The 20257-nt window shown below is 37.0% G+C and overlaps 4 protein-coding genes across 8 annotated transcripts; 3 read left to right on the forward strand and 1 right to left on the reverse strand.

Annotated features, from left to right (window-relative positions):
* The first annotated feature begins 5114 nt into the window (after window positions 1-5114).
* Window positions 5115-6143, forward strand: LOC141905510 (allatostatin-A receptor-like). Its single transcript, XM_074794386.1, has one exon. The coding sequence runs from the start codon at window positions 5115-5117 to the stop codon at window positions 6141-6143; it is 1029 nt and encodes a 342-aa protein (XP_074650487.1).
* Window positions 6144-7060: 917 nt separating this feature from the next.
* On the forward strand, window positions 7061-10778 carry LOC141906402 (6-pyruvoyl tetrahydrobiopterin synthase-like). The gene is made up of 6 exons (XM_074795675.1): window positions 7061-7185; window positions 7568-7647; window positions 7776-7798; window positions 8196-8252; window positions 8346-8416; window positions 8722-10778. Exons 1-6 carry the CDS (start codon window positions 7073-7075, stop codon window positions 8843-8845), a joined length of 468 nt encoding a protein of 155 aa, XP_074651776.1. The 5' UTR covers window positions 7061-7072; the 3' UTR covers window positions 8846-10778.
* On the reverse strand, window positions 10703-18032 carry LOC141906401 (motile sperm domain-containing protein 2-like). Of its 5 annotated transcripts, none has more exons than XM_074795672.1 (10): window positions 17989-18032; window positions 17745-17803; window positions 13834-13888; window positions 13549-13704; window positions 13157-13243; window positions 12911-13053; window positions 12694-12751; window positions 12534-12572; window positions 12322-12446; window positions 10703-11858 (listed from the first exon to the last, which is right to left on the reverse strand). In XM_074795672.1, the coding sequence occupies exons 2-10, from the start codon at window positions 17766-17768 to the stop codon at window positions 11817-11819; spliced, it is 729 nt and encodes a 242-aa protein (XP_074651773.1). In that variant the 5' UTR covers window positions 17769-17803; window positions 17989-18032; the 3' UTR covers window positions 10703-11816. The 5 variants fall into 5 exon arrangements, with proteins under 5 accessions (XP_074651773.1, XP_074651771.1, XP_074651772.1 ...); XM_074795670.1 differs by having other exon boundaries at window positions 17745-17806; window positions 17924-17995; XM_074795671.1 differs by having other exon boundaries at window positions 17924-17994.
* Window positions 15521-20095, forward strand: LOC141906399 (uncharacterized). Its single transcript, XM_074795668.1, has 8 exons — window positions 15521-16498; window positions 16757-16930; window positions 17025-17102; window positions 17220-17336; window positions 17428-17516; window positions 18526-18920; window positions 19168-19399; window positions 19658-20095. Exons 1-8 carry the CDS (start codon window positions 15539-15541, stop codon window positions 20031-20033), a joined length of 2421 nt encoding a protein of 806 aa, XP_074651769.1. The 5' UTR covers window positions 15521-15538; the 3' UTR covers window positions 20034-20095.
* Window positions 20096-20257: the final 162 nt, after the last annotated feature.

Below are 20257 nucleotides of genomic sequence, written 5' to 3' on the forward strand. Positions count from 1 at the left end.
TATATGTATGTGGAAAGAGACAATTTCGCCCAGACTTGAGAAATCAAGGCAGGTAGAAAAAGCAAATACATGTACACACTTCTGGAACAAACCTTTATTTACAGAGCCGAAGACTTCTGACTTTGACAGTGCAAAGTCGAGCATTCACAAAGAAATATATCTGACTGATCGATCGCCTCTGTAGATGCAAGTTCTCCAAAAATAGTTGAATTGAACAAAACGGGCGATTTCATGGGATCTTAACATATGAACCGATGGCTGCGAAAGTCTAAGTAAGAGAGGGAATGAGAGGTTTTATGACCAGAAGACCACGCCATCGAAAAATCTAAAACAATAGGCACTATTGACCATGACCAGTCCACAGGACTTATATCAGGTCAAGTGTCCTGACCACCACTCGTCAGACGGAACAGTATTGTCTATAGATTATGACATGCTCTTTATATCTAATTAACCCAAATCAACTATCATGAGTCCGACGCAAATATCTCTGAAAACAGAACCCAAGCTTTTAGATTAAATGTTAAAACATCGACAAATGATTGGTCGTGCGTCAAGTTTCATTTGACAGAAAGACTTTTAGTTTTAACAGTATCGTATATGCTACTATCTGATATTGTGCCTGCATTCCCGTAGGTAGGTCTGGATTTATCCAACTCAGTCCAGTAATCGATGAATTTAATTTGCCAGATGGAACAATTTTGTCGTCTTTTATCGTCGACCTGTTTGTCCCTGGTTTCACTAGTCGCTTTTACGCACGTATTCCGTAGTGAATAGATCGCGTTATCGTCAGCTGCGCTGTTCATTCTGTGAACTGATGATACGGATTTCGCAAACTTATCGATTCTCTCCTCAAGTCTTTTCGTTGAATTGACGTAACCAGACGAGAATCGACAGAAGTATTTGTCGTCTGTACGCTTATGGTTTTTGGTCTGAAAACTACTGGCATCTATTTTTTCTTGGCGGCTTTCAGTGACGTGGATCGTCGTTCCATCACAAGTTGCACGTCGATTCAAGCTATTACCAATGCGAGAACGGTTAAGCGGTGCTGTCTGCGCTCTAACCCTCTCTACCCGTTTATATTCGGGTGGTAATTGACCAATGCCGTTCAATTTCGAATTCAATACGACTTTCGATTCGGTTGTTGCATTTGCATCGCTCTGAAAATTAAATGATACCGATACACGCAAATTGCTTGTCGCCTACAAATTCAATCGTTATTTCACACGCTGATCGCTAGTGCAAATAAAATGAAATTGATTTCTGTGTAAACAAGACAGCTGTAGCTGTTTCTTTTAGTAGCGCAGAGGATTACCTTAACGTTACTCTTTCTGTTCGGTGAGTCTATCTCCTCCTGTATGGCAGACGAACGAAGCAACTTCCGTTGTAGTATTTCGTGTCGTATAATCATCGGTCTCTTCTTCAGTTCGTTGAATTTTTCCGCGTAGATTTTCTGCTTCAAAAGCAAACGCACGGTTTTCTCCAAATATCGCTGTTCCATTTTGTTCAACGTGAAAGCCTGTAGCTCGTTATCAGACCACCGTAATGTCGACATTTCTGGGCGAGAATAAATCTTTCGTAAATGTTTTCCCTAGATAGAAAAATCATCCGATTATTCCATCAATTTCGATTCGCTTCATTATTGTTACACCACTCAGTACGTTGTCCTTCCAACATCAGCCCCAGCTACACTGCGCGGATGAAAATGAAAAGGGCATATTTCCGTACTCCAGCAACCGCGTAGTCACTAATGCGTAAAAATTTGTTCTCCGACATTGAAGTCCACGGCGATCGAGCATTTTCTAATAAAGCAGCATTTTAACCGCAGCCTCGTAAAGCCATGATTGATCGAATAATGACGCGTTATCGCTTCGACGCCGTGAAGGGAATTTGGTGCTTCGATTATTGATATTGTTAATAACGGCTTGATACATTACCCAGCAATCTATCGGATATTGCAAAGTAATCATTAACTAATGACCGTAAACCAAACACGAATATGCAATTTTACTGTAACTGAAAAGCGCTATTTTTCGCCATACGGAGTACATACAATTTGCTTTTACGTGTTTGTTTCGTATTTCAATATCGGTTTACGCATCGAAAGTGCTTTGATAGGGGGCATACATGTTATTCTGTGTCCAATTTTCAAAACATTTTTTTAGAATAGCCATTTCGCTTAGCAATGGGTTCGTTGAAATGGGCGTTTAGTTGAAATAGAATCCCGTAAAAGAGAATTCTTTTGAAATGAGTATCGAATTCTCTAAAGTTCTTTTTTTTCAATACAAATAAAAAGTATTTACAAACACTTCCCATCTTCTGTACCCACATCTCCGCCGTTAAAAAAAAAATTAAAACGCGTTATAAGAGATTCGGAATTAGTGGCCTCCCCTACCTATCAATGAACATGGAAACTTTAAAAGGGTTGACTTAACATGATTTGTCTTGTGTGTTAATGTATTTTTCTTTATAGTGGTTTTTTGCAGTTAAAATCTTATGTGGAAGGTTTCCCTCATCCTTATCTTGATTGTGTGCAATCCGATGTTTTATTTGTAAATCACAAGGAGCAATAAAGTTTTGAATCCAATTGAATTGGTCTGAACACATTTGAACATTGTCTGAACGCCTGCTTCTCTGTAAAACGTGTAGGCTGTATATGCAGTTACGCTACCCATAAAGTATCGGTGTTTTCTAAATATTTTCTAAATAAAACAGGTGTGCTGTATGAATTCGATAGCAATATCATTATCCATATAGGTAAAACTGTGTCAAGGGCCCATCCAAGCGAGGGTACAAAGCTGCGCACCTCCCCTCTCTAAAATTACCCTGTTATCCCCTGAAATTTTAGAGGGAAAAAGAAATTAAATTGATTACTATAAGCTTGTACTCGCCATTTCCGGAAACGAGTTGATGTTTTCCGACGAGCTTTCCCGGCTGAATTGCCTGAATAAAACTAATATGGAGTTAAAGAGTCTTTGCAAATGCAGCCTAATACATCAGACTGAAGATTTTTTATATCAATTTCTTGCCCATATGCAAGACAAAGTTAAATAATATCTTCTATAACGCGGACCACGCCTCCCTCTTACAATTATTTTGGTTTAACAAAGACAGCGATTGGATGTGTTGCTTAGAATACTAACAGCTGACTTTCTGAATTTTCCATTTGTCAAGCAATATATGAGGAAATTTATTGACGAATCGATGATGGCAAATCCCAAGGTTATTTGTATAAAACCAACACTCATTTTTATTTTGAAATAACGGAGATTTTTCAAACGATCCACAACACCTAAACCTTCACAAACTATAAACAATGTAACTACTGACAAAACCATCTTCAAAACCCTCATCTCCCTCCTAGACGATTCTTTCGTCACACCAAGCTCCGTGCGTCGAATAGCCCGACGGAAAAATTTCGCTGAAATAAGAATTGAATTGAGAACTACCAAAGCACAAACAGGAAACATTACAGTAAGATAAAGGAAAAAGTACTGGCCCGATATTAAGGAATCCCAGAATCCTAATTGAATACCTGGATATGAGTACCGGTACCGCTCATCACGCCATGTAATGTAGGGCCAAAATCCTGGACATTTCACAAAATCGAGTGCGAATTTCGGTAGAAATTGGCTAAAATGTCCACAAAAACCGATTAGTGAGATAAGTATCATCGCATATATTGAGGCCGACTTTTTTGGAAATTTTCGAGGTTTCATTGGAAATAATACAACGATTAATCGGTCAAGACTGAGCAGTACCGTACACCAGTTACGAGTCATTTGAAATATGTAAAAAAATGGCAGTGAAATTGATATTAAAATCCATCCGAAATTCCATTCATTTTCGCGAAACAAAGCTTTGCCAAATGCGGCATAGATGTAGACAGTTCTCAGCGGATAGAGAATGAAGGTAGCGATCATAAACAGAAGATCTTGTACAGCCAAAACTTTTACAAGAAAATAAACATCAGATTTGAATCGTTTAAGAACTAACAACGTGAACGCGTTGAATATTATGCCCAGTATGGATGCGGGTAGATACCACCACAAGTATATATAGATGCTAAATTTGTAACTCCGTCTAACACGACCATTCAACATGTTCTGACATAACTCGAATTGATATGTCAGAGTGGTTCCGTTATCAAACATTGTCATAAGCTGCAAGAACTACGTTAGACCTTGGAGTAATCATTGCTTGGAGTAATCATTCAATGATTACTCCAAGGTTAGACCGTGGACTCGGAGATGTTCCCATGTTTCGACTGCTCAGTAATCTGTTTCGGTAATTATCCCATGATTTACCGAGTACGTATATTCAATCCGAAGTTGCTCCGCGGCTTTGAGGAAAGTTGATTAAATGAGACTTAAAGACTCCATTGGTTGCCAGGTAACTGTGCTTAAAATTCAATAAGCTTTAGTGAAAACTTTATCAAAGATATTTTACAGGTCGCACCAACTTAAATTAGATGTGTTCTATTTATGCAGGGAAGTGTGATGACATCACACTTCCCTGATTTATGTAACTATAGATATGAACCAACTGATATTACTCCGGTCTAACAAAAGTGCATGGTAAGCAATATGTAATACAGGGAGCAAAAGATCCAAGTATATAATTTCACAGTATTTTGAGAAGGGTGCTGCTATTTTAATTTGCAGCACATTTCAAAAGAGGTCTGATCTGAAGAAAAATTTTAAAAGCCCTGAAAATTTCAAATCATCACCTAATTCGAATCAAAAGTTAATTCTTGTTCGTGTAACCGGGCCCTGGATGATGAGGCTCGAAGCAAAAAACGCTTTGAAAAAGTTGTACACACAGAATCTCACGACATTAAGTCATTGACAAAAATGTAAAACGATATCTTTCAATATCGTGACATATCGGGTATATTCCACGCAACTATATTGTTTCCTGATACGGTCGACATTTATAAAACCGATTCAGATCTTTAACGCAGTCATCGCATAAACACGGGATTTTCGCACGTTATCCTCTAAAATAAAGCCATTATATTGTAATCAACAACAAATACGATGTTTCTTCCATCATTTTCGTATATCGGTGCGTGTCCTTCTCGTTGAATCAACGCGTGTTAAGTTTCCGCAGCCATGTCTGCGCTTGTCACTCTCTCCGATTACAATCTAACTTTAGTAACACTCGGTCATCAGAATCCATACAACGACCACGCCACCGGATACTTCGCTTTCGGTATCGTTTTCGACAGTAAATGGATTTTTCATGTGGCTTTGGTGGCCATGTACGGATTCCTTCCGTTTTCGTTTGTCGTCGGCACCGTCGGTAACTTGTTTGCTTTAAGAGTTCTTTCGAATCGCCATTACACGCGCACGTCCACGGGCGTTTACATGATAGCTCTGGAAGTATTCGATACGACCGTAGTTTCGCTATGCGTACCCGTATTATTTACTCGTGTTGTCTTCCAACATTTGATAACTGACCTATTTTGTAAAATTTACATATTCTTACTGGTGGCTACAGCTTCATTTTCGAATTTAACATTAGCGTTCATGAGTATCGATCGCCTAATTGTTGTCTGCTTTCCGTTCAAAGCGAAATCTATCTGTACCCCTCGTAAAGCCCGCGTAGTACTACTTGCGATGGTATTAGCTCAGCTAGGATTCAGTATCTACCGAGCCGTACCACTTAGAGTCTACACAAACGGCCCCGAAAACGACTGCGACTATCCTCTAAGAGGTCGTCCGAGATTCATTATTTCATTCACTCAAAACGTCATCCAGTTTTGGATTCCATTTGGTCTTATTCTAGGGTGCAATATATCGATCGTTACCCAACTCGTACTTCAATCGAAGCGACGCAAAGAAATGACTAATTCTTGTTCGGATGGGAAGGAGTCAGCTGATAATTCCGTGTCAGTGACTTTGATGTTACTGTCAGTTTCTATATTGTTTCTCGTGTTACATTTCCCGTTTTTCTTGTATCGTATTTTGAAATACGTAACGGGAGCTGATCGAATGATTCTGAACGTTGTTTACTGGATTTCTCGAGCTTTGATGGCGGTCAACTCAGCGATCAATTTCTACGTTTACTGTCTAGCGTCGGAACGATTTCGAGTTGAGCTGCGGGCAATTTTAAATTCTTCATTTTGTCAAACGAACTAGCGTGTACACCATACGGTATCACAAATACAAAAAAATAACTTTATTAAGAGGTTTATTAACGCCTTTTTGTTTAACATTGTTAAACAACATGAATGATATACTAATAAATATCAATGAAATTAATCTGTATTTGAATGTATTGAATTTTTTATAGGGCTTAAATTGATTCATTGACCAGGTCGGATTGACGTGGTGCACATCAACCACACAATATTCCTAATTTTTGATTAAAATTGGATGAAAATTCATTACATAAGAGTCATTTCGATTAATTACAAAAAAGTCAAAATTTTCAAAATTGTATGACATATATGAAAATGGAATTTTGCGCGTGATATGACTGATTTCCGCTGTGGGTGTTGCCACCTTCTTCGGCACTTGAATATCCGTATATTTTCCGGTCATTTCGGCCTACTGTAAGATAAAGGGTCCAAATATATTTTGGGGATCTTTGGCGAAGACGGCTTATTGACATCCTCGCTTGCCAGGGGTCCGGTATCGCTCCCCGACTCGCTTCTACCAGTTAGTGCCGGCCTTCGGAGTCCCTACGGTGTGAAGATGGCTTATTGAGAGTCGGACCCGGGGAGTCGGAACAGACCATTCATATTGAACATTCTTAGCCCGCTCCTGAAAATGATACACATTACGTCACGAATACATATATGAAGGCTTCGGTGGTTGGGCATCGCTCCAGTCCTCCGCTTGCCGTTGCCATTTCTGGAGAAAATAAATATCGTGATCATAATTCATTGTCATACAGGCCTAGCAAATTTACGAGATTTTGTTTCACAATTCCGACTAATTATGTCGAATTTTGACATAATAATGCCAAATTTGTGAATTATCTCGTATGTCACCAAGGGGCTTCCGTACAAATTTCTGCCTCTGGCAGGCGAGATTTCTAACTGTGGCAAGTGAAGGTAAATAAAATGGCTGCCTCCAGGCTGAACCAGGAAGACGATCGAATGTCATACGATCCTCGTCGACCATTCGTTTATTTGACCCGCATCGAATGTTTTAGTGCTAGTCATAGATTGCACAGGTAACGATCTAAATCCTATCCAAACGAAATAAGGATAGAAAATTGTTTTTATAGGTTTTTGGAGGTGCTTCAGCATTGATGGTCGTACTAATTATCGGGACAAACTGATATGTGTAATAAATCGTGTGACAGGGGAGGGTCCTACAGAAAGGATAAACTCTTAAATCGATTAAATCCCTTCGGTAATTCAGTATGTTGTGTAATTCGTTGTACGAGTAGGGTGAACACAGTGAAACTGGGCCCTGTTGACGATATTCTAGTTTAAGATGTAATTTCTAACATTTAAAAATCATCGCTATTAATTAACGGACAAAAAGTTAAGCAACTATTCATTTGCGAAATCAGCCTTGAATGAATTGTTTTATTTATTCTTTTAACGCAGTGTTCATCTTAGTAATGAAGAGAACGAACGGTTGTATGGTAAATGTAATAATCCGAATGGCCATGGGCATAATTACAAAGGTAAATGATAATCGATTTATCCCTTCAATTCTAAACACGTTTTGTCCATTTTTTTATGTACAAAATGTGAAAATACAATCGATTTTGTAGAACTGACAATTCAGGTTTAATCGGTTTATGTTTTGCAGTCGAAGTGACCGTCAAGGGAGAGGTAAGAAGAAAAAGATGTCTGCTCATTTGATTAACATTTGATAGACTCTTAACTTTGTTGATTCAGATGGATAAGATGAAACGCCATTTTATCTCCACTTATCAATCGATTATCGTCTTCTGTTGATTCATTTTAAGCTGCTATATTTTCTGGTGTTCATACCGGTGTATTTCCAAATCTCCTATTTATCGTAGTCAAATTTTGCACAGTTGTTCTCCATTAACCAACTGCTACTTTATATCACAGATTCCTTTTAAGGGTTTTAGTTCTCTTAATTTTTCTGAAAACCCAGTTTTATATTACAATATATGTATTGATTGTCACATTGTACAAATTGTTGCAATTTATTTCTGAAATAGATAACTAAATAAGCATTGATTTTGAATTTATTCTTCAGGTTGACCCTGTCACTGGAATGGTAATGAATTTGACTGATTTGAAGGCTGTTATTCAGGTAATAACTATTAAAACTAATACGCAAATGCTCAGTTCTTACGTTATTACACCATATCAATATGATATCGAATGCCGTTTTTATGTTTTTCAGAAGAAAATTATGGACATTCTCGATCATAAAAATGTGGATAAGGATGTTCCTTATTTCGCTGAAAAAGTCAGGTGCGTTCACTATCCTGGCATATGAAGGCCAGTTCCACAGAAAGTCTTAGTTGATATTTTTATACCAAGGCTTACTTTTCAAAATCATCTACCTAGAAATAGCCTCAAGGTTTGGAAATATCAAGTTTTTAGGCCCTTATGCTCTATTTGAAATAGAGTAGGTTAACTTAAAAACAATTAGTGATTTTTAAATTAGACAATAGAATTTAGAGCGCATTCTGTTGTAATGGTTCTAAGATTTGTGTTGGATTTAAGGCTTAAACAAAGTGGAGTCTAATGAAGTATTTGTGAATCTTATTTTACAGTTCAGTCGAAAATATAGCGGTGTTCATCTGGAAGAACCTGGCTGATCATTTACCGCGGGGCTATCTGCACGAAATCAAATTACACGAAACAGATAAGAATATAGCTGTTTATAGAGGCGAATAGATGGTAATGCGGCTGTCATCTGGATAAAAAAATTCAGTTCAGGGAAAATATTTTTTGTCTTCTGTAAATTAATCAACTGTGATGTTGTAAATAGATACGCATCATGTTTGTTGTTCACTGAAAAATGGGGAAATATTTTCGAGATGGTCGCGTACATTTTTAACAATATGGCCGATGATTCGAAGTATGATTAGCATCACTGGGAAATTATATATATTTAATGTGTCTTCCTTCCGATCCCATCATTTTTGTTCTATCCCGATGTATTGTACTGTGGAACCTTGGTAAGACAAAACAGTTAACCTCGATTAAGTCATCATCATATAAGGTATAACAATCTTCCAGTCATATAAGGCTAAACAAAAATGATACCTGTTTCTCCGCAGCGGCCGGGTCATTTTTATAAAATATGATAAATTTTGTAAACAGTTCATTTCTATAGCGGCCGGGTCTGTTATGGTAAAATTGATCACGATTTTAAAAAAAGTAATGTATAGGGTAGATAGGCGGCCGGCCGGGTCAACTTTTAAGCTCAGCAGAGTGGAGAAACAAGGTATCAATTTTTTTTAGCCTAATGTAGAAAATTTGGCTCATTACCGTTGTCTTTGCCACAGTTCAAATAGGTTCCACCGTATATCTCAAGCTGTCCTTTAACCTTTCATCTTTTCTGCCTATTTCTTATTTTCTTCTTTGCCCTACTGTCCTACTCGTCTTCACTTCAAAGTCTTATACAATCATCACCTAGATAAAGTCTAATCCATGATTTATTTGTATGTTACGAGATGCTTTGATGTACGCAGAAAAAATGAGATACGAGTCAATACTCTGATTAGGCTTCATATCACAAGAATTGTAGTGTCATAGTTTACAATAGTATTATTAAGCACCAGTATTATAGTTAAAAATGAATGTTAAGCCGCTGTTGTTGCTTGGAGATAGTTGATATTTTTAGATAGGAAAGCCCTGTCTATACTAGATGAAAAGCTCAGTTTCACTTGAACTATGAATTAGCGTTATGAAAAGTTTTGGAATATCTATTAGTATCCGAAAATCCGAATTAAGCGAGTTCTACTGTGGATGCAAGTATATACAGTGAAACCTCGTTTCAATGAACTTCAAGGGGCCAGAAAATATGTTACTGACAACCGATCCATCCGTAATGAAATTATTGAAATTTTCCTGTGTGGGGCGAAATTCTAGGTTTTAAAGGTTATATTGAAGTTTGTGACCGAGAGGTTCCTCGGCCGTGTATTGTATGCAAAAAACCATGATTACAAATGATAAGACCACCCAACCGTGCTCTAGTATAGATAAGGCTTTATATATACCAGTATAAACACTTATGCGAGTCAATGCAGTGAAATAATAGTTGTGTTCTAGTATGAATATATCATTCCAGCCAAGCACAGAGCGATAAGATAAAGGCCACTAGCGGAGATTAGCAACTCAATTCAATTATTGATTCTTCCTGTGTTGCGGTGGAGACGGCTTTCATGAGCTTTTTAGAAGTGCCTTAAGACAAGAAATGACGATCAATTAGTGCCTGTGTCACGTTATGAAATTAAATTCCAAATTATTGCGATAAAATCTGATGATTATGGCTTTCTCATCATTGTGATTGAAGCAGTGGTCTTCAAATATTTTTTTATAAATATTCTAGTCTATGAATACGTATACTATTAAATTTTTATTTTCATTGATTTTAGATTGCAATAAACATAAGATATATGTATTTCAGTTTGAAATACTTATTCAAACGTTAGTGCTTTTATTCCCATGCAGTGGGTTTCTAAGACTCAAGGTCTATTCTGGCCCCACCTTGGGATTCTCACTCATTTGACATGGAAGTGGATGCTCATCACTACAGCTAAAATAATACAGTGGAACCTCTGGATATAAAACAAGCTATCAGATTCTAAGGTCCTCACTGTAACCAGTAATCAACAGTAGATAAGGAACGAATGGTCACGCCGTCCTGCAACCCTTATACACGTTTTAAAGCATTGATAGACTTGTCAGCCCATTCCTTCTTTATATACCCCGCCTTACACCTCCTATAAATGACCCCTTTTAGAAAACCAATCAATACAGCCCACTATTAACAGAATGTAAATAAGCAAGAAGAATCTTTTTATCAGCAACTTATTATTGTTGTTCATATATTACGTAGATCCTCATGGTTACAATGGCTCTATTTTAAAATAATTTAAGAAATGAGTCCTTCCTACATATTCAAAAACATTGATCTGCATCTTGACACATTACCAACGAAACTACGATTTCGCCATATTTTTGAAAACAAAGTTTTTAAAAACTTTGTAAATAATGTATTGCATGATCGAAAGCGATCTTCAAGTTTAACGTGTTATGTTTGTACACGTTTTCTCAAAATGAGTCAAAAACATTCAAAATTCAAATGCCCCAGAGTTTACAATGCAGATATATTTCATAATACGTAAAGCCTAACGTTGTAAGTACCAGTATGTTAATACAGAAGTGAAATGGTTTGTCATGATCTCGTAAGCGTGGACACGCAATGACTATAAAAATGACTACGGCACAAAAATAATCCAATAATTTCATAACAACCTCGTTAATAATATACCGGGTATTTAACTTAACCTCGCCTAACTCGGACAACTACAAAATTATTTTCTGATTTCCTCACGTATTTTTTCCGATCGTCAACTCGGCCTTCACTGACCAATCCGAGTTACCGGTAGGTGAGGTTTATCGTACATCATATCATTTTTAAACCTGAGCAAGTTAATAATAATGGTAATGATAATAATAATCGGAATGGCTGTAAAATCTCCGAATGATCTGGTATTGAGTCTGTCGATTGCATATTGAGTTAAGTATCGTAGTGAAGCGAATATTCTACAGGAATGATTAAAACAGCTGTATGGGTTAAATACACGCACTGGCTGAGACAGCGAGTTCCGTTTAGGTAGATATGTTTTGTATTTGATCAACTACTTCTCTCCGGAACGTGTTCATAAGTGTAGGTATCCTAGAATTAAAAAGATACATTAGTACATACAGTATGCTTCGATGAATGATTTAGTTAAACTCATGCTTCGACATAATCTCTGGCGAGAACATTCTCTCTTAGAGGGCAGTGAAATTTCCAAATAACCAAAATGCTACACCCATGTGTCCAGAACTGCATACATCAGATAAAACTGTTGACATTATACCATAAGCATCACATCAAATAATGCCGACAGAAAATATGCTACTATCGTTTTAAGCCTAACCGGGAGTGACTGCATTAACCAAGATCACAAGACTAAATCCGAGACGGATAGTACTTTATCAGTGAACTTGTTAATTAGTTAACCTTTAAAATTCTATCCGTCTTGTTGTATTCATTCTACATCAAGTTAACACCTCTACGAATCTTTTCAAGATCACTACGTTGCTTAGACCCCAGCTAAATTGCAAACAAAGCTTGTGGCAGAATTCCAACTTACCTTGCCACCCATATTTTCTGGTAGTTGGGCTGCATCCACAAACTCGGTGACTTTACTTTTTCCGACCATGTGAACATATTTCCTCACCTCCGCGCTCATCAGATTTTTTAGAACATTCCAGGCGGCTGTGCGTAAAAAATGAGTCGTATAGAGTTATACTCTTGAGAATCCATGAATTCTTCTTAGATAACGAAATCAAGCGTCATATTTACCGTTGAGAATCCAGGCCATTTCAAAAATGAGCAAGTAAGCTGAAAAATTTATACCAGAATAGTATATGTGAAAAATGTAAGTTTTGAACAAATATAATGAAATAATTTATATCCAAATCATATGCAAATTTCTTTCATATATTATATGAAAGTAATATACCTGTATTAGGAAAATAATCAGTGGCACAGGCCAATAGATACTTGAAAAAGTCCATATCCTGAAATAAAAGATTCATTTGCAATATGATTTGGGAGTTTCATAAAGTACATTGAGCAAGAAGCCAAATATTTCTCTTCTGGTATAGCCTATATATTCATACGTACATGTCTTGAAAAGAAATAAGTTAAATTTGATGAATGAAAAAATGTTAACGTACCAGGCCCATCAAACCAACACCGGACATGTCGAAAATGAGTACCATCTTTTTGTCGAGATTATTTTTGAAATGTTTCTCAAACATGTAAGCGATGTACTTTTTAATCGTTTCGGAGCTTTTGATTTCTCTAAACTTGAAAAAAACTGAAATGGAGTGCATTAGTGATCAACAACTACCGGTACGCTATCCTAGAATCTCTGGGAAAACTGGAAATTTTTGTTGTTGTTTCGAACACCAAACACTTACACAGATCAACGTCATTCTTGTCTTTACCGTGAAAGTAAATATTGCCTTTTTCTAGAATTTCTTTTTCAAAGCAATCTTCTTTCAGATCTATAGAATAAATTCACGCATATAAGAGTAATTGACAGCATTTTATGCGACGGATTTCAGGGTTCATAGAAAATTGAATAGAATGACTTTGAATACCGGTACGGTATATTTCAATTGAAGACCTTTACAACATTGCATACAACACTGTCGTTAAGAATGCACACAAGAAATCCTTATATCATCTTTTTTGGACAAATTAAAAAAAATTCAACTGATTTTCACTGAGTCCATCTAATTTCAAACACTTTCCTTGCTGGAACACTTACAATGCATGAAAAGAATGAAATTTCTTTTCACTCACTGACCATTTAATCCGATACTTTTTCTCCACTTGAATGACACATCTAGCATATCTATCGTTTTCTTCACATCTCCTTTCAGAAACTTGAGAAACGCGTGCGTAAATTCATCATTCGTGTTCAACTTCTCTATATCTCTTTCATCGTAGTCTTCGGTGTTACCTGTAAACGATTAGCACAGCAACGAAATTATGTCACGCTGACATCCTACATGTAACCTTGGATCGCAGGGGGATGAAGATTTCTCATCGGTAAACACTAAATTAACAATCTGTTTCTTGTTTTACTTGCCTCCATATGTTTCTTTAAAGGCAGTTCTCACTTCGGGAATAGTGTCTGTGTAATCCTATAGAAAGACATTACATTTTAGCGCTTTAGAATTAATGAATAGGTCGAGAGTGTACTGCATGGTGTCTGAATACCACCAATCGATAAACCAAATGCTATATTAGCTGGCGGGACGGGTCGCCTCTATTGAGCTTCATTTCGTGTATGATATTAATGATGATGATAGGGCTAGACAAAGGTTGTTAGGCGGAGGCACTAAACAGCAGGTAAAGGGTAATACTTTTTAGCTTCTGAATGAATTCTGAGGCGACTAGTATAGTATAAGCCTAAGGACTATGTTATGAGATTCAAAAAATTACTATAACTTTAACAAGCTGTACTGTCATACTACATTTTTTTAATCATAGTAACCAAAATTTCTAATGTCTATTTATTAATTGATGAGACCTGTTTTTCTGGGATATTTTGCTTACTTTTTGGGGCACATACCTCATTTATGTCTTAACAGAATGCCAAAAATCGCGGACAACAACAGAATATCCGATATATTTCCAGTTCTGTACCAATTAGATGGATTGGCAAAAAGACTCCTTAAGTCCAATTGAATGAGAGAGAAAATCCTCCATTTTGTCAAATTTCTAATTTTTACATTGTCACCATGCCTACGAAATGAAGTTATTTTTCTTGTGGGGTCTCAACAACTAAATCAGGGTGGCGTAGGCATGGTAACAATGTTCAAATCCAAGAAATTTGACAAAATGGAGGATTTTGTCTCTCATTCAACTGGACTTAAGGAGTCTTTTTGCCAATCCATCTAATTGGTACAGAACTGGAAATATATCGGATATTCAGTTGTTGTCCGCGATTTTTGGCATTCTGTTAAGACATAAATGAGGTATGTACCCCAAAAAGTAAGCAAAATATCCCAGAAAAACAGGTCTCATCAATTAATTAATAGACATTAGCCACTGGTGCCTTTACATGTTTGTTACATTTAGTAAATGTAAATTTTGGTTAAATAGGGCCTAAGGCTTTTAAGGCTAATAAAAAGCGACTAAAAAACCACAATATTTACAAATAGTTCATGCCGTCGTGGTAGAAAAGACCCTAATTTTCAGTATAAATGTTAAATGTAATTCATATTTGAAAAAACTTGCCATGTTGAGAGAAATAGCCAGACAACGACGCGGCAGCTAGCAGTAGGTTTTTGGTTTTTGACACTTCCTGGCCAGTTGGTTATGTTACCTGGCTTGTGATTGGCTTAAAAGCCGCAATATTACTATTCGACTGTTTCATTGGCTCATTAATCCAAGATGTCCGCGCCCATGAGCGGTAAGTTTGGATTTTTTTGCTAGTCATTTCTTCGGGATTTCCTTTTAAACCAGCCAGCAACGAGTCAAAAGCTCCCGTCTCCGTTTACAAATCTGATCACAGGAGATTGGCACAGGGGTCTGATGCAGATTTATTTTAATCCTAGGCTTACTGTCCGCTTTCCTTTTCTTGTAAAAAATAGCCTAAAATTTAAAACACTCTGATTTTAGACCCGTGCCTAGCTATTTACCCCTAATCAAAGAATTGTTAAAAGTCTCCTTTTACTTTAAAAATAAAAATAGACATTAGGGCCTATTTGTTCGAAAATACAAGAAGGAGAGTGAGAAAGAGACTGTTGACTGATTTATTTTCAGGTGTTTGTCAGTCTATAATCGGAATGACTACCGCCGCCAGTAGAACTCTGCTTGTTCATCGCGGTGAAGTCGTAGCCATCGATGTTTGTCCCGTCGAACGAAAACTGAAAGGGACCTGGCTGAAATACGACGTAGAGAAACACGAATGGAAACGAGTTTGCGATCGCGTTGTCGGTTTGCCATCCCGAGCTAAACAAGATACTCAGTACTATATTCTCACGACGAACACTATACTGGAATCATCGACTGGATTACGATTGCCGACTATATTGCTTACGGAACAACCGAAGAATTTAGAATTCAGTTTTGGATCGGCTATAAACTTTCAAGTTATTTCCGTCACTTCGCGGAGAAATTTTATCGAATTCGGCGAGTTTTTCGCCAAGAACAATAGCAACATAAACCCGCTGGATATGAAGTATTATATACTGGATGGGCCTAAAGTGCTGTTCGCTTCGGGGCATACGGTTTATTTGGCTCAAAGCGATGCGAAAAAAACGGGGAAATTTGTGGCGAACTTTCGAAAGATTTCATCCGACGTCGGCAAACTGAAGAACATCGATTATCTTTGGTGCGCGTCCGAGACGCACGAAAAAATTCGACTGCTTTGCAGCGGTCAACTTGTCACCGATCCGTCGTCGCATAAATCGTTATTAGTGACTCTAACTTGCGGTGAAAAGGCCGGAGAATTCACCTGTGTTACGACTGATGGCAATAGGGTGCTACAACACATATATGCTGGTATTGTTTCTTGTCTACATGTATCAATGGCTCAAAGTAGCGATCGCTTTTCGGCAACTGTACTGACGAACAAAGGACAACTGTTAAATTTTGATAACGGAAAACTTGTTACTTTCAAAAATGTTGATATTTTCACTGGAAAATGTCATATCAATCATCTAGAGACCTATGATGAAAGCTATTTTGTCATACATGATTCTAAACAGAATGTGGGTCTATTTGATGTCAGTAGCCTGCAGAAGGTATAGCTTAAGATTTAACATTTATAAAATCAGTCACCTCTTCGTAATGTATTTGTACACAATTAAGTGGTTCCTAGAAATACCAACTTTGGGACCCATTTCCGCAGTTGTGAGATTTGTCTTGAATTACCCGGTAGTTGATTTGAGCTTAAAGTCACAACTGTGGAACTGGGGGCAAGTAAATCTGTAAATTGTTATAACCATTCAAACTTCGGATTGAATCATTAGTTTACATTGGATATTTGCATCCATTTCTAGAGCATCGTAGGATGGCAACCTGATTCTTATGAACACATGATAATCGGTGATTTCCTTCGACTGGGAAGTGATCAACTACTGCTATGTTCAACTGATGAAGAATCAGATGATGGGAGTATTGTATTCAACAAATTCATTTTAACCGATCTTGGACGCTTTCATATAAGTTCCCAGGTAAATTCATATTCATGTGGAATAACTTCCACCACAGCCGACTAACAATTTCATCATAAAATGTATTTTCAATGTACATGTGTTGGATTTGAAGGCCGACACTGCTGCAGAACAGGATTCAGTAGATGAGGGAACGCATAAAGCTGTTTCTGCATTACAAGCTCGTCAGCAGGTACCATATTACATGACTTTTGATCTCTCAGTATTTCCTTACAAAGATTTGGCCAGCAACCAAGTCAATAATCTGATCCTGGTCAGAAAACTGTTATTATGTTAACTCTGTTAATAGGTTGGGTTGAGATCTTTGAATGAGACGGAGAAATTGTGTCAGGAAAAACTTTCAGTTATCTACAAAACTTGCAAAAACATGCACAAAATGGTCCTTGGGGAAGAATTCATGGAAAAGGTCAGACCTGTGTTCATCAATAATGTTGTTCAAAGTCATCCTCGTCGATTTAGCGAAGCAAAAATGTTTGTTTTGTTCTTGTGATTTCCAGGGTGCTACATTGGTTATTTTGGACTCTTGTCAGAAGATAATTAAGGATAAGTGGATAATAATTCTTGATATACAAAATCAGTCAAGCGGGTAAAGATTACTTGATACGCATATCATCTCAGTGAAACTTGGTTAACTCATCCTCATCAAATAAGTGGTCACATCCTTTAAGCTATCACTATTTTTTAGTTTCAATTTGTGTTCCAATTCAATTTTACTAATTGTAAGTTGTCATTTGGATAGGGCATCAACATAATGACGGTCCCAATTGTGATGACAAGTTTGACTGTATTAGTTACTTGATCGTAAAGTACTCACCTTATTATCGTCCTCAGTGTCCATAGTTCCTATACTTGTGTACACGTATGCCGTAGGTCCTGCTAAAACGAAAATCAATTTTTCTTTTTACTTCTTTTGTGCATAAAATAGCCCAAAACTCTTATCTGAAATGATAAACTAGCTATCGTTATCTGTAAAAACAAAAATATTCCACAGACCTTCGATTTTTGCACATCCTTGAACTACAAACTGAAGTGGTATAACTGTATACGCATGTGCTTACTTCAGTACAGATAATGACAAACTGCTTTTCAACGAGGAAGTCAAATTGCAATGTGACAATGAAAAAAATTGAATACTGGTATATACATACTTTTCTACCAATTCTAGCTCTGAAGCCCTTATTGCTGTCTGAAGTCAATTTGATGAATTTTTGTCTATTTTACAACCATAAGTGATGATTCAGCCACTGTTAGAGTGCTATAGTAGTACTTAAAGTCTGTATTATGTAGCGGGGTCTGTACCATGTGTTGTTTTATTTGATCTCTATCGGACATCTGTCGTTTTAAAACGCGAGTTTAAATCTAAACGCATAGGGCAGGCATATTGATTGATGTTTACATATGTATTTCTGTCAGTTTGATAGAATTGTAATTGGAAAACCTATTTTCATTACGCATGAATTACGTACTACTCGCTTTTTGATGTTTTCCAATTCAAAAGAAATCAACTGGTATTGAAATGGTATTTAGATTGGGATTTTTAGTTTGCGGAGTGTTTTTGAAACAAAATTCATGCCCTCTTTTCCGATGTTTTACAGAACTGTCAGGAGTCTGAGCGTTTCGCTTGTACCAAATCAAAGATCGGAGATAGAATCTTATTGCACAAACACCGAACAGACAGCTATGACCACTTCATATTCAGTACCAGATGCTACAGATCCAAACTATCAACCTTCAAAGAAACTTAAAACTATGACCGAAACTACAAAACGATCTTCAGACACTGTGAAAGTTGGTGAAATGACTACCGTTGTTTGTGTATCTGATTTGCCTAGTTTTATCGGTTCCGATTCAGTAAATTGTGATTTACTACTTGCGTGGACAAATGACTGCACAAATATAGCTCATAGCTCGATAGCTGGGAATGTTTGTATCAGTGTTTCGGATATCGCGGACGAGAAAATGTTTGTTGATGTTTCACAAAAATTGATAGGTAACAAACTTGCTTCGTCCAGAACCAAATGAATACCTTAAAATACTTTCATAAAATATCAGTAAGGCTCATTCATCTACAAAGGTCAATTTGATATATATTTCATAAAAGGATTTGAAATACAGTCATGACAAAATCTGTGGTAAATTCAAGTTACAGCAAAATTGCGATATTCACCCATCATTGACTGATGCCAATAGGATTTTTGACGTACGTGTGTACATATCATTCTTTCTTCACACATTAGGACGAAGGAACATAGAAGCGTTAGATGCTGTGCAGATGTGCGTAACGGTCGAAGTCTCATCGACATTCACCCCCATTCAGGGCATCTCGAAAATATCAACTCAGGACATGAATATGGTTTACAAATATCAGGAACAATGCTACGTTTATGAGAGTAAACCGGGATTAGAACTTTCACGCGTTAAAATCATCTCATATTCGAAGCAAGCACTAGAATTATGTATTTATGTCTGGTTAGTTCAAATATGCTCAGTTATATAGACAGTAAAGCCTGTTTCAGCCCGACCTTTATGGAGCATGGATTTTTGTCTGCCCTAAAGTGAAAATGCGACTTGAGGAACAAATCTAATTGCAAATACTGGTATTGAAAATAGTCCAAAATACTATGCAGAAATTTGGCTTTAAAAATCCAACTAAAGCAGGCTTGACTGTACAATTAACAGAAATCGAAACACAATACATCATTGACATTTACATTTCTTCCATTACAGGAATTTACAACAGTTGACAGTCATGGTGCATTCGCTGTATAAATTTCTACCGGATAGTGTTACGATTTCGCAGAAACAATCTCCTGACCTACTGAAAAACACAGTTGAAGCAATCAGTCGGGAAGCCTCATTATTCAAGAAACTGTTGGAAAAAAATCTATCCGATCAAAACCGGCGTCACGAATCGATGGAGGTCGATGAGGAAGTAGCTGGCGATATCGTTTCGAAAACTCGAGTAGAATTCGAGAAACGGCGAAGTATGGTGAATGAAAATCGTGGCGTGTTGGAATTGAATTCGACAAATGAAATGAACGATTATCTAAGACAAGCACAATTAGAAACGGACTCTAGTTTATCACTGCTTCTGAAGCAGTAGATGAACTAACTATCCATGTATTGTATATTTGTCAATTGCAATATGGTTTATGTGCCGAATAATAAAGATCATACTGTATAATACATTATTGTGTTATACTTACTGCATACCAAGCCGGTATGCAGTAGGTGTCCAACGATTAGTATAGGGAAATTCGGTGGGAACCATTGATGGGCTAGGGATCATACTGTTAAAACAAATGAAAAATATCCTTTCATTACTTC

Source organism: Tubulanus polymorphus, chromosome 5, assembly GCF_964204645.1.
Source record: "Tubulanus polymorphus chromosome 5, tnTubPoly1.2, whole genome shotgun sequence".
Lineage (NCBI taxonomy): Eukaryota > Metazoa > Nemertea > Palaeonemertea > Tubulaniformes > Tubulanidae > Tubulanus > Tubulanus polymorphus.

What these genes read in the sequence shown, in the direction of transcription:
- LOC141905510 (XM_074794386.1), top strand. Translation starts at nt 5,115, where the DNA reads ATGTCTGCGCTTGTCACTCTCTCCGATTACAATCTAACTTTAGTAACA.
- LOC141906402 (XM_074795675.1), top strand. Translation starts at nt 7,073, where the DNA reads ATGGCTGCCTCCAGGCTGAACCAGGAAGACGATCGAATGTCATACGAT. An exon ending in CCATGGGCATAATTACAAAG is followed by an intron (nt 7,648 to 7,775) that starts GTAAATGATAAT and finishes TATGTTTTGCAG; the next exon opens with TCGAAGTGACCGTCAAGGGA. An exon ending in ATTTGAAGGCTGTTATTCAG is followed by an intron (nt 8,253 to 8,345) that starts GTAATAACTATT and finishes TATGTTTTTCAG; the next exon opens with AAGAAAATTATGGACATTCT.
- LOC141906399 (XM_074795668.1), top strand. Translation starts at nt 15,539, where the DNA reads ATGACTACCGCCGCCAGTAGAACTCTGCTTGTTCATCGCGGTGAAGTC. An exon ending in GCTTTCATATAAGTTCCCAG is followed by an intron (nt 16,931 to 17,024) that starts GTAAATTCATAT and finishes TTGGATTTGAAG; the next exon opens with GCCGACACTGCTGCAGAACA. An exon ending in TGTTTCACAAAAATTGATAG is followed by an intron (nt 18,921 to 19,167) that starts GTAACAAACTTG and finishes TTCACACATTAG; the next exon opens with GACGAAGGAACATAGAAGCG.
- LOC141906401 (XM_074795672.1), bottom strand. Translation starts at nt 17,768, where the DNA reads ATGGACACTGAGGACGATAATAAG. An exon ending in ACACTGAGGACGATAATAAG is followed by an intron (nt 13,889 to 17,744) that starts GTGAGTACTTTA and finishes GTCTTTCTATAG; the next exon opens with GATTACACAGACACTATTCC. An exon ending in CAAGAATGACGTTGATCTGT is followed by an intron (nt 13,054 to 13,156) that starts GTAAGTGTTTGG and finishes ACTCCATTTCAG; the next exon opens with TTTTTTTCAAGTTTAGAGAA.